Source organism: Rosa rugosa, chromosome 4 (assembly GCF_958449725.1).
Source record: "Rosa rugosa chromosome 4, drRosRugo1.1, whole genome shotgun sequence".
NCBI lineage: Eukaryota > Viridiplantae > Streptophyta > Magnoliopsida > Rosales > Rosaceae > Rosa > Rosa rugosa.
Genome location: NC_084823.1, coordinates 49,585,636 through 49,597,529, shown reverse-complemented (window position 1 = coordinate 49,597,529; position 11,894 = coordinate 49,585,636). Strand labels below are relative to the sequence as shown.

The 11,894-nt window shown below is 37.5% G+C and overlaps 1 protein-coding gene across 1 annotated transcript; it reads right to left on the bottom strand.

Annotated features, from left to right (window-relative positions):
* Positions 1 to 7,731: 7,731 nt before the first annotated feature.
* Positions 7,732 to 11,771, bottom strand: LOC133744958 (uncharacterized). Its single transcript, XM_062172976.1, has 5 exons — positions 10,734 to 11,771; positions 10,441 to 10,686; positions 9,820 to 10,374; positions 8,941 to 9,627; positions 7,732 to 8,874 (listed from the first exon to the last, which is right to left on the bottom strand). The coding sequence occupies exons 1-5, from the start codon at positions 11,769 to 11,771 to the stop codon at positions 7,732 to 7,734; spliced, it is 3,669 nt and encodes a 1,222-aa protein (XP_062028960.1).
* Between the last annotated feature and the right edge of the window lie 123 nt (positions 11,772 to 11,894).

Genomic DNA, 11,894 nt, shown 5'->3' with positions numbered 1-11,894 from the left:
ATCGATCAATAGTAAATTCTTCACATTAAGCATGAAGTATGGTGTCAAGAATTTAAGTCATATATAACAGAGGTCACCACAAAGTAGCCTTATTACTAGTTGGATACATGCAACTCCTATTGGTCATATCCATGTAATGAGATCATGTAATCATCATGTTTTGATGTGAAAAACCAATTAAAGGCCACAGAAAACTGGGAAGCAACACAATTTATAGATTGAAGAGGTAGACAATTGTCCATTATCTGATACAGCATGAAGATCAAGCAAAAAAAGATAATCAAATCTAATACAGTGGCATACAAAATCAGATTAGACCCTAAACAAACATCAAGTTCCTAAACAAGGAATCCATCAGAATCCAAAAATGAAAACTAAACTACCCAAATGATGATATATATATATATATATGGAAGACCATGAACCAATCTACCAAAGAAGAGAGCTTGAAAATTAGAAAACAAGTCTTTGGGAATAAAAAAATGTACAACGACTATGAAGATTAATACCAAAGAAAGAAGAGAGCTTTTGTTCTAGCATGAAATCTTCACAAGCCCTCAACCATCATTAAAAGTTACGAATCAACAGCAACCATCAACACCTCTAGGGCTCAAACAACTCCAACCACGAATCAAGATTATGCAAAAGTATTGAACACGGAGTTATCAATTTATGAAACCCAAACCAAGGACAATAGATGAGCAAAAAAGATGACCCATAAACCCTAATTTATAGAAACCATGTAGTACAACAAAACCCGATAACGTCAAAATCATGTAGTAACAAACATCAAATACGTCAAAATAGAAAAGATGAGAAAAATACCTTGGTTGGTCAGAGAAGAGAATTGAAAGAGGTCTCTACACGTCTTCTAGTGAGCTCTCTTCATCTTCTGAGCGAGAGAGAATGTCAAAATCTTTAGGGAGGTGAGCAGATTTCTGAATGGATTTTGTATTTATACCTAGCCCCCTAAAATCCTCCACAATCCAACATTTAATGAAATCCTTGAGAATCTTCAGAGTTTTGAATATCACCGGATTTTGGCGGACATTTTAAAATCCAAATTGAATACATCAAGATTTTAAAAGACTTTTTAAAATCCTGATTGAATACCCATGGACTTTTAAAGTACAAAAAAATCCTGTAAACTCTCAAATCTCAATTGAATACACCCCCCTGAGTCCCTACTCATTTGAGCTAGGGTATTGGTGTCTTGGTCTTTTTGTTGTGCCATTAATCCATTATTATGGTATTGTTTCCGGAAACTATGTGATCTAATTTCGCGGTGGCATAGCTAAAAATTTCATTTAAGATGGTCAAAACATGTAATAGCTATTAATTGGGGAAAAAAAATGGTTTGATAACATTATTGCTCATGTGAAATCTTTAAATAGTTGACTTATACCTAGCTATATAAATTACCTTATTAGATTGATTTATTGGAGAAGTTCGATTATGGGTAGACATGTATGGAGTTAGTCTACCCTTGTATCGAGTTAGTCTACATATGTATTGAACCTAGTCTACTTGATGTATTGGTACATTAATGTACTGAAGTATTTTCCATGATTTTAGGTATAAAATTCAGGGTGGTAATTTTACCTCCTCTTTTTTTTTTTTTTTCAAAAACTTGTTAGTTCACAAATTAACTGACTAGGATTATTAACTACGATATCATAATTGAAATTTGGATTTTGGATGAAGAAAACAATGAAAGTTTTCATTGTCCCCAACCCTAAATCACTGACCCAGCCTAACAGCCTGAGAAGAAATATGGAAAGTACCTCGGTTTTTATGGAAGAACGAAGAGAAAGAGGTGTAAGGAAGCATGCCATCTCCATTTAGTGGCCTCATTTTGTCATATAAGGAACCCGATTTGAAAATTTAAGGGTGTTCTCTTTGTTTCTTTCTTTTGATTTTTGATTTAAAAATTTAAGTGTACCGATCAATGATGCCTAACTTTTATGGATATATAATTTGCGTTATAAGAAATGATTTTTTTTTTTTTTCCGAATCATACAAGTTATGCCATAACAGAGTTTCACTTGAGTCTTGACCTCTAAATTAGTTCCAAAAGTTAATTTAAGAGCTCAAGACATCAGGTTGACATGGAAAGAAAGAAAGAAAAAAAAAACAAGAAATTTTATGAACACCTTTACCCACGATATGTTGATCGGTAGTTTTTTTATAATATAGATTATTGGTTGAGTTGGTAGTTTTTTTTATAATATAGATATTGGTTGAGTTGGTCAAGTGTTGTGTTTGTTTTTCTCTTTCTTAAGGTGTCCTTGATATCGATATTGTCTATTATTATTTCTTAAAAAATTATTTTGTTAAAAGAAAATCTAGCATTTTCTTTAGTTACAATATCTTCTATTAGTTTTTTTTTTTAAATTCTTAAATCTAGTCCAAAATTCTTGGAAGCATTATCAAAAAAAAAAAAAAAAAAATTCTAATCATCAAGTCTTTGATTAGCCCACCCTAAATATGAATTATAAGTCCGCCGCTGACTAGGGAAGTGATAACTTATGTAGACTGTCAACTGTGTTTAACAAGTCCTTCGAAATTAATATAACTGGAACGAAAAGAAAAATAAAACAAGAGATGAAAAAATAGTCACATTTTTTTCATGATCTTTTCAAGTTAGATTTGTCAACCGAAAATGGTTAACAAGTTGAGAGAAATTAAGCTCCAAATGGTAGACTACAATTGGGTCTCTATTTTGCTTCTAGACCTATAAGTAAGCAACACCTTGGGTCCACATTGTTCAACTTTGCTAGTAAGTATATTTTTTTTAAGGGCCGTGACCATTTACCCAATTTAAGCCTGAAAATTGCTCACTTACTCCACTAAGAGTTTTTTACTCTCATTTACCCAATCTAATATTTATTGACAGTTTTGACCTTATTTTAATTATTAAATTACACTCATCTCTCTCTCTCTCTCTCTCTCTCTCTCTCTCTCTCTCTCTCTCTCTCTCTCTCTCTCTCTCTCTCTCTCTCTCTCTCTCTCTCTCTCTCTCTCTCTCTCTCTCTCTCTCTCACACACACACACACACATACACACACACACACACACATCCGCCTCCTCACCCAGACCACCGTCTCCTCACCCAGACCACCGTCGTCGAGCCCTAGGCCTCGTAGCTTCCATCACCGCCGGCTACCAATGGGCATTTCTCGGCCATCACTGCCGCACTCCATCGTCAAGCCCTATGCCTCCATCGTCGCCGTCGTTGTTCTCGTCTGGTGCAACAAATTCGGCGACTTCTCGATCTCGTAATTGGATTGGACGACTCGTTGGGGTCGTAGACGGAGAGGAAGGAGAGTCCGAAGATGGCGGCGAGGAGGTAGGATTTGGATCGGGCCTGGACGGCGAGGCGGGAGTTGTCGGTGGTGTCAGCGTCGAACTAGAGGACGGGACTTGTGGCGGAGGTCGAGGAGGAGGGTGATGCGGCCCTGGCAGTCGCCGGTGACGAGGAGGAGGTGCCAGTTGGAAGGTTTGGTTGAGAGGAAGTCCCGGCCGGGGGGGGGGGGGGGGGGGTGGCTGAAGTTCGCTCCGATTTGGTGCCCAGAGCAAATTTCTAGGTGACCATTTTTTTTTTTTTTTTTTGGTATACTGTGAGCTCCAAGAATGGGGAAGGGAAAAAAATGAACATGTAGAATTGAACATATAAATTGATCAATTGTGTCTGTAGTGTATTCATTTTGGTTTTGGGAGTTTATACAATTCAGCTAGAGGGCAATAATATGATTATTGGAGGCAATAATATGATTATTGGGAGCCAATAATAAAATTATTGGGGGCAATAATATTATTATTGGGGGGCAATAAAAAGAGTATTGGGGGGCAATAATATGATTATTAGGGGGCAATAAAATCAGACACCGGAATCCGGCCACCAGTCCGGTAGCCGGATTCGGGATTCCGGTCACCAGTCCGGTAGCCGGATTCGGGATTCCGGTGACCGGTCGTTGGAGTCCGCGGCTGGCCACTGGTCACCGGAGTCCGGTAAGGTCTTCAATGACTTCTCTCTCTAAGTGACAAAGAAGGAGAGGGCAAAATTGTCCCAAAAATAAATAAAAAGGAATAAAAAAATACATAATTGGGTATTAGGGAAATGATCTCTTAGAGTGTTTGGGTAAGTGGGCAATTTCTTAGAGTGTTTGGGTAAGTGGGGTTAATTAACCCCAAAATTGGGTAAATGATCATTTCCCCATTTTTAGTGTAGGAAGTATTAGATCCTGTTTATATTTTCTAGACAAAAAATCACCAATGGTCACTAAGTTATGACCCGTTTGACACTTAATTTATTAACTTTTCAAAAATAAGAGTCATCAACAGCTCTTGTGACTAGATGACTGCCAAAATTGGACCAACTCCAACGTGAAACCAACCTTCTTTTTATTATACATCACTGACCCGATTAGCATTCTAATATCCCTGGTTAACATCACAATCTCATTGCTTAGCTTTCATTTGTGAGTCAAATACTGATTTCCTTCATAAGTTTCCTGATATCATTCCTTTGATTTCCTTTAGAAGCGTCCTGATATCATCCCTTAGCTTTTATTTATGAGTCAAGTAAACAGAAATCCTTTTTTTCTTACCAACCTCTCCCATTCAAAAACGATTCTAAATTGTTTGATGAAGTTCATCTTTGATTAGAACACCAAGCAGTCAAGCACTGAGGTCATGGTGATTTTTTGCAAACAAACAAAGATACTCTGCCTCCCCGGAAACAAGTAATCCTACTCCGCCCTCAACTGTTTTTCTTTGATTTCCTTTCGAAGCATCCTGATATCATCCTTTAGCTTTCATTTATGAGTCAAGTACTGACCTAGCTAGTAGGTTTTAAACAAACATCCTTTTTTCTTACCAACTCCTCCCATTCAAAAACGATTCCAAATTGTTTGACAAAGTTCATGTTTGATTAGAACACCAAGCACTGAGGTCATAGTGATTTGTTGCAAACAAATAAAGATCCTTTGCCTCCTCAGAAACAAGTGATCCTACTCCACCCCTACTGTTTTTCTTTGATTTCCTTTAGAAGCATCATGATATCATCCATTAGTTTTCATTTCTGAGTCAAATACTGGCCAAGTAGGCTTTAAAAATCCTTTTGTCTTACCAACCCCTGCCATTAAAAACGATTCTAAATTGTTTGATGAAATTCATCTTTGATTAGAACACCAAGCACTGAGCTCATTAGTGATTTGTTGCAAACAAACAAAAATCCTCCACCTCCCCGGAAACAAGTGATCATACTCCACCCCTAACTGTTTTGTTTTTGATCATCAATCTTTCTATTTTCCTCAATATTTTATAATTTGAATAAGCAGTAATGTAATTAGCCGTTTCTTTTTTATCATCCATTTAATTACCTCCAACATTTTATAGCCTAAACAAGCAATAAGGGGTTGAAAATAATTAAATAGTTGCATTCCTGTCGAACATTAATTAATTTGAAATTATATACAATTAATGCAGGTTACATCTTGCTTTTATATGCAAGTACAGTGAGAAAGTTGTGGTTTTTTTCTCTTTTTTTTTTTTTTTTTTTTTTTTTTTAAAGAGGATCAAAAGATTTCACTCCTACCCCCAGTGAGAAAGTTGTGGTTGAAATGACACAAAATATTCATTTGCAATATATTTGTAAAAGGGAAAACATCACCAATGGTCACTGAGTTATGACTTATGCGACACTTAACTCACTGTATTTTCAACAATATCACTTAACTCACTCAGTTTTACATCCGTCTTTCACTTAACTCACTGTCGTTAATTCTACCGTTAAAAGCTATTAAAATTGAGGGTATATTTGTCTAAACACTAAAAAAATGCATTTCTAATTTTTTTTTTAAAAGACAATTTTTTTTCAAATTATATTTAAGTTAAAAAAATCATTTTTTATTAGAAATCTCAGAAATTTAAAAAATTGAATAAAGTCTAATAAATGTAAATTGAGGGTATATTTGTCTAAACACTAAAAAAATGCATTTCTAACTTTTTTAAAAAAAAAAGACAATTTTTTTTTCAAATTATATTTAAGTTAAAAAAATCATTTTTTATTAGAAATCTCAGAAATTTAAAAAATTGAATAAAGTCTAATAAATGTAAATTGAGGGTATATTTGTCTAAACACTAAAAAAATGCATTTCTAACTTTTTTTAAAAAATAAGACAATTTTTTTTTCAAATTATATTTAAGTTAAAAAAATCATTTTTTATTAGAAATTTCAGAAATTTAAAAAAATTGAAAAAAAGTCTAATAAATGTAGTTTTTTTTAAGTTACAAATGATTTTTAAGTGTTTTGACAAATATACCCTCAATTTTAACGGCTTCTAACGGTAGAATTAACGGCAGTGAGTTAAGTGAAAGACGGATGTAAAACTGAGTGAGTTAAGTGATATTGTTGAAAATACAGTGAATTAAGTGTCGAATAAGTCATAACTCAGTGACCATTGATGATATTTCCCCATTTGTCAAATAATGGTGAATGTTAGGTCCAAGAAGATGTTTTCATGACATAGCGTGGAGACAATTATACCCACTAGCTAGTCTTTCAATTCTCGTGATGGCATGAATCCTTCATCATAAAATTTTGTCAAAAAAAAAAAAATCATCATAAAATTTTGCTGGGTCTCAAAGGAACGGAGACGTTTTAATGGAATGAGCATTTTATATGTTGGATAATATTGGAATGAATTACATTTAAATGATCGTAGGGGACTAGGTATGGTGGTAGATCCTATTGAAAGACTATTCCAACCCAAATTTTTTTTTCAAAGTTTACATATTATAGGTGCTAATTTTTTATGATATAGATATTGTTTTTTTTTTTTATCAAACTCATAAGGGCGGTTATATCATTCATCTTAAGCTAGAATAGTCATTACTTACTGACTTTTCAAAAATATCACTTAACTCAGGGTCTATGGGTTATATGTAGCAGGCGGTGTGCCTTTAGAAAAATGGAGGTCGATCCGTATGATGGTGGAATAGAAGGTTATGGACCGTCGATATTTGATCTGACGGTTTACATGGAGTCTTGGAGGGGGTGCGGATCGCTGACCTGGCACAGTAACCAGCACCTATAATGAATTTGCACAACCACCTTCACTAAAACCCTATTCAAATGGCATATACCACATTCAATGTGCGAAAATCTTTCTCCCAAGGAAGAGGTTGACAATTTTGAAAGCTGTGTCAAACATAACTACAAGCAGATGTACCCTTGGCATCATGATGAGGACAACGATGGTTGTCAATACTATGAGTACCTATATCCCCCCATGATGCATGAGGGTTATGATTTACACTATCAACTGGATCGAATTAAGAAATGTATAAGATATTCAGCTTTACTATCTACTTCTCTTTTGTTATGTATCTGACATTCTAGTTGATTTTGTTATGTGTGGTATTTTCAGCTTTATTAACTACTTCTCTTTGAAAATCATTAAGAAATGTCAAACTCAAGACCAGCCTCACTGAAACAGCTTTTTCCCCCTTATATCAACTGTCTAGCAATTTATGTGAAGCCAAACTATTAATTGTTTTAGTATGGCTCCAAGTGCCATACGTTTTGGGCACCAAGGCAATTCTCGATTGCAAAATTTAAGTGCTTCTATTTGTTTCTTTCTTTTGGTTTTAGATTTGAAAATTTAAATGTGTAGATTTTTTTTTTTTTGAGATGAATGATGTCAACCTTTATTGAATAAAAAAGAATCAACTGTTACAATACTCAGAAGCTATTACATCATGAAGGAAAGAAGGTGTAGAGGAGCAATAGAAAGTTTGGCCTGATGAAAGCGCTTGCGCAGCTGTAAGATGAGCTGCCACATTAGCTTCCCGTCGAGTATGTATGACTTTGACGTTAGGCCGAGCATCCAATTGAAGCTTCAAGTCTTCATAAATTCTTCCGAGCCTTGAAAGGTTGTTACCAACCCCCACAAGTTGCTGTTGGACTATCAAAGAATCAGTCTCGACAATAGCTGGTTGCAAAGACCTATCCACAATGAGATCAATAGTTGCCTTGCAAGCCAGAAGTTCTGCATGCTCAGCAGAAAGAAGGCCCCGTACCGGTTTACCCTCACATGCTAGGAATTGGCCAAGATTATCCCTCATCACCAAGCCAATTCCACCCGCGCTAGTTTCCGAAATAAAAGCTCCATCTGTGTTCAGTTTTACAGAACCCAAATGAGGACTCTTCCAGCATATCCTGCCCGCATCCCGTCTAATACCACCAATACTCCTTGAGTTATGGGAAACAAAATCTTGAAGTCTAGAGACTGACATTAAAACAACATCATTCACACCTCTAGTCTTGCCTTCCCAAACTCTGCAATTTCTTTCTTTCCAAACTCCCCATAACAAGAACAGTAAAAAATCAAATTGATTAGCTGCTAACCTATTTGAGCAAAATATAAGCCATTCCAGCACCCCCAAATCTGCAGACTCAGTTGTGAAACACACTTGAGCAATAGAAGAATTCGAACACAGAACTTCCCTTGAAAACGGACAATCTCTACATAAATGTAGAGTCGATTCCATCATCCCAATGCAAAGAACACACAGTTGTGATTCAATGACAACATGTTTGGCTACAAGTCTTGTTAGAGTTGGAAGAATGTTGTGGCAAACTTTCCACACATGCACCTTAGCCGAGCTTGGAATGTTAGCCTGCCATATCTTCTTCCAAAATTGAGATGTCACATTCTCCAAAATCCCTGGCCTCTCCAAAGAAGTGGAGAAAGCATATCTATAAGCTGTCTTGACGGAGAACTCCCCTTTCTTCTCCAACCGCCAAGCCACTCTGTCGTTAACTAACCGCCTAGACAAAGGAATGTTTAAAATTGCTTCAGCCCCTTCCTGAGCAAAAACAGCTCAGATTTGACCTTCATCCCATCTACCCGGTTCATGTAGCAGTTCATTAACAGTCATATTCTCATTAACAAGAGGCAATCCTATGTTGGGAACCAAAGTAGATATACCTGGAACCCAATTATCAGACCAAACTTTGACATATTTACCAGTACCAATCTGCCAATATGTCCCTGCTTTAAGCAATTCTCTAGCAGCAAAAATGCTTCTCCATGAGTATGATGGGGCGCTGTGAACAGGAGCCAACCAAAACGAGCTCCCAGGAAAGTAACGAGCCTTGTAGACTATAGCAATTAAGGATTCATGATCATTAGCAATCCTCCAAGCTTGTTTGGCTAACATAGCCATGTTAAACTCAGTGAGACTCCGAAAACTAAGTCCGCCTTCTTCCTTAGGATGGCAAAGAGACCCCCAAGCTTTCCAGTGAATTTTTCTTTTGTCTTCGGTGCTTCCCCACCAGAATCTAGCACACATCTGTTCCAGGTCTTCACAAAAAAAATTTGTCGTCAGTTGAAACACACTCATTGCGTAAGTTGGAAGAGCTTGAGCGACAACCCTAATTAAAATGTCTTTGCATGCACCACTAAGCATCTTCCCCTGCCAATTTTTTAACTTTTTGGCCAAGTTATCCTTGATATATTGGAATGTCGCCGTTTTCTTGCGGCCCACATAAGTTGGAAGACCTAGATACCGCTCATGTGAATCCACAACTTCCACTCCCTTATAAGAAGCAATTTCACCCTGTAAATCTTCATGAACATTTTTACTAAAAACAACTGAGCTTTTATCAAAGTTCACCTATTGACCCGAGGCTCTGCCATATGTTTCTATAACATCTTGGATCTCATAACACACATCCAAATAGGCCTGAGCATACAACATGCTATCATCTGCAAAAAGTAGATAATTGACAAGAGGAGCTCCATAACATACCTGAATCCCTGGGAGTAACCCTAGCCTTTGTTTCTGCTGCAATAAGGCAGAAAAACCTTCGACACCTAGTAGAAACAAGTAGGGTGACAAAGGATCACCCTGTCTCAAGCCTCTACTCGGTGTGACAAGTCCTCTAGGTTTACCTCTGATCAAAAATGAAAACTGTACCGAGCATACACACTGCATAACCAATTCAATCCACATCCATGTGAATCCAAAACGTTCCATCACCTTTCGGAGAAATAGCCACTCCATTCTGTCATAAGCTTTGCTTAAATCCAATTTCAACGCCAGATGACCATCGTTGCCTTCCTTCTTATTATGTACAAAATGAGCAATCTCATTAGCAACAAGAATGTTATCTGTGATCAACCGACCAGGCACAAAAGCACTTTGAAATGGTGAAATTATATCAGGAAGCAAAACTTTGAGCCTGTTAGCAATTGCCTTAGAGCAAATCTTGTAAATGACGTTACACAAAGCAATAGGTCTCAAGTCTGACATGCTTTCAGGATTATTGACTTTCGGAATCAAACATATGTGTGTAAAGTTCACCTGTTTTAAGAGTATACCAGTATGTAAAAAATCCTGAACAGCAGCGGTTACATCCTTCCCAATTACCTCCCAATAATGTTGAAAAAATAGTGGGGGCATACCATCTGGACCAAGAGATTTTGTGGGATACATCTGGAACAAAGCACAACGAATTTCTTCCTCAGTATACTCACTACAAAGTTGATCATTCATTGTTGGCGTCACACTGGGTTGAATGGCTTCCAAAATAGTGTTCATAGCCTCCATATCAACCGGAGAAGCTGTGAACATCTTTGTAAAGTAAGATGTAACAATATGCTCAACCCCATCAACCTGAGAAAGAATCCAGTGTTTCTATCTCCTGCTTTCAGCCAAGTCACCTTGGCTCTTTGTCTCCAAAATGCTTCTTCCTGAGAGAAAAGAGTTTCAAGTCTATTCATCAGTATCCTCTTCTCATCTTGAATAGAAGTAGTAGCCGAGGAATTCAAGAGCTCTGCCAACCTGGCCCGAACCCCCAACATCTGCTGCTGCCTAAGTCTGAAGGTGTTTTTTTGCCATTTATCCAATGCAATCCGGGTATGAGCTATCTTTTTAACAACCTGGAACATTGGGACTCCTGAAACCTCTGCTTGCCAGCTTGTTTTTACCAACGGGTCACAATCCTTATGTTGCAGCCAAAAAGATTCAAATTTGAACCTTTGATGCTTAGGTCGTTTTGGGATTGGCACTTCACTTGCCTGAAGAAGAATCGGTATATGGTCTGAATCACTAGGTGGGAGGTGAGTAACCTTTGCATAACCAAACACATCAAGCCAGGAAGGAGTGCAAACTGCATGGTCTAGACGTAAATGAGTTTCTGCATTCCACCATGTAGCCCTAGAACCCTGAAAACCTAGATCGAGGAGATCGCAGTACCCCAACGCCTCTCTAAACCCCCGTATTTGCCTCTCAGCCCTAGGTGGACCATCAATCTTTTCCCCGTTATTTAGAATCTCGTTGAAATCCCCAATGATCACCCATGGTAGCGAGTCTGAGTCGCCCAAGTATTTTAACAATTGCCATGAACGATCATGCTCGACAGTACGAGCATAACCATAAAAACCCGTCATGCGCCATCGAGGTTCCCCCGGCCCGCCTTGAATCACAGCATCAATATGATGCGCTGATCGCGTGCGAACTTGCAGATTGATCTTCGCACTCCAGAAAATAGCCAGACCTCCTGCCTGAGCATCACTAAGAACCTCCTTCGAATTGGGAAACCCTAAAGCCTGATGCAGCAACTTGAAAGCCTCCATCTTGCTTATCTTTGTTTCACATAGAAACACGATTTGGGGCTTGTTTTGGGAAATCAGATCCTTCAACACCCTAGTAGTAGTGTCATTGCAGATACCCCTGCAATTCCAACTAAGAATGTCCATTGAAAATGGTAGAAGAGCAATCTCTCTAGAACTCTAGAAAGTAAACCCTAGTAGAGCAGCTAGGTCAGAAAAAAAATAAATGTGTCGATAAATGATGCCTAACTTTTATGAATATATAATATG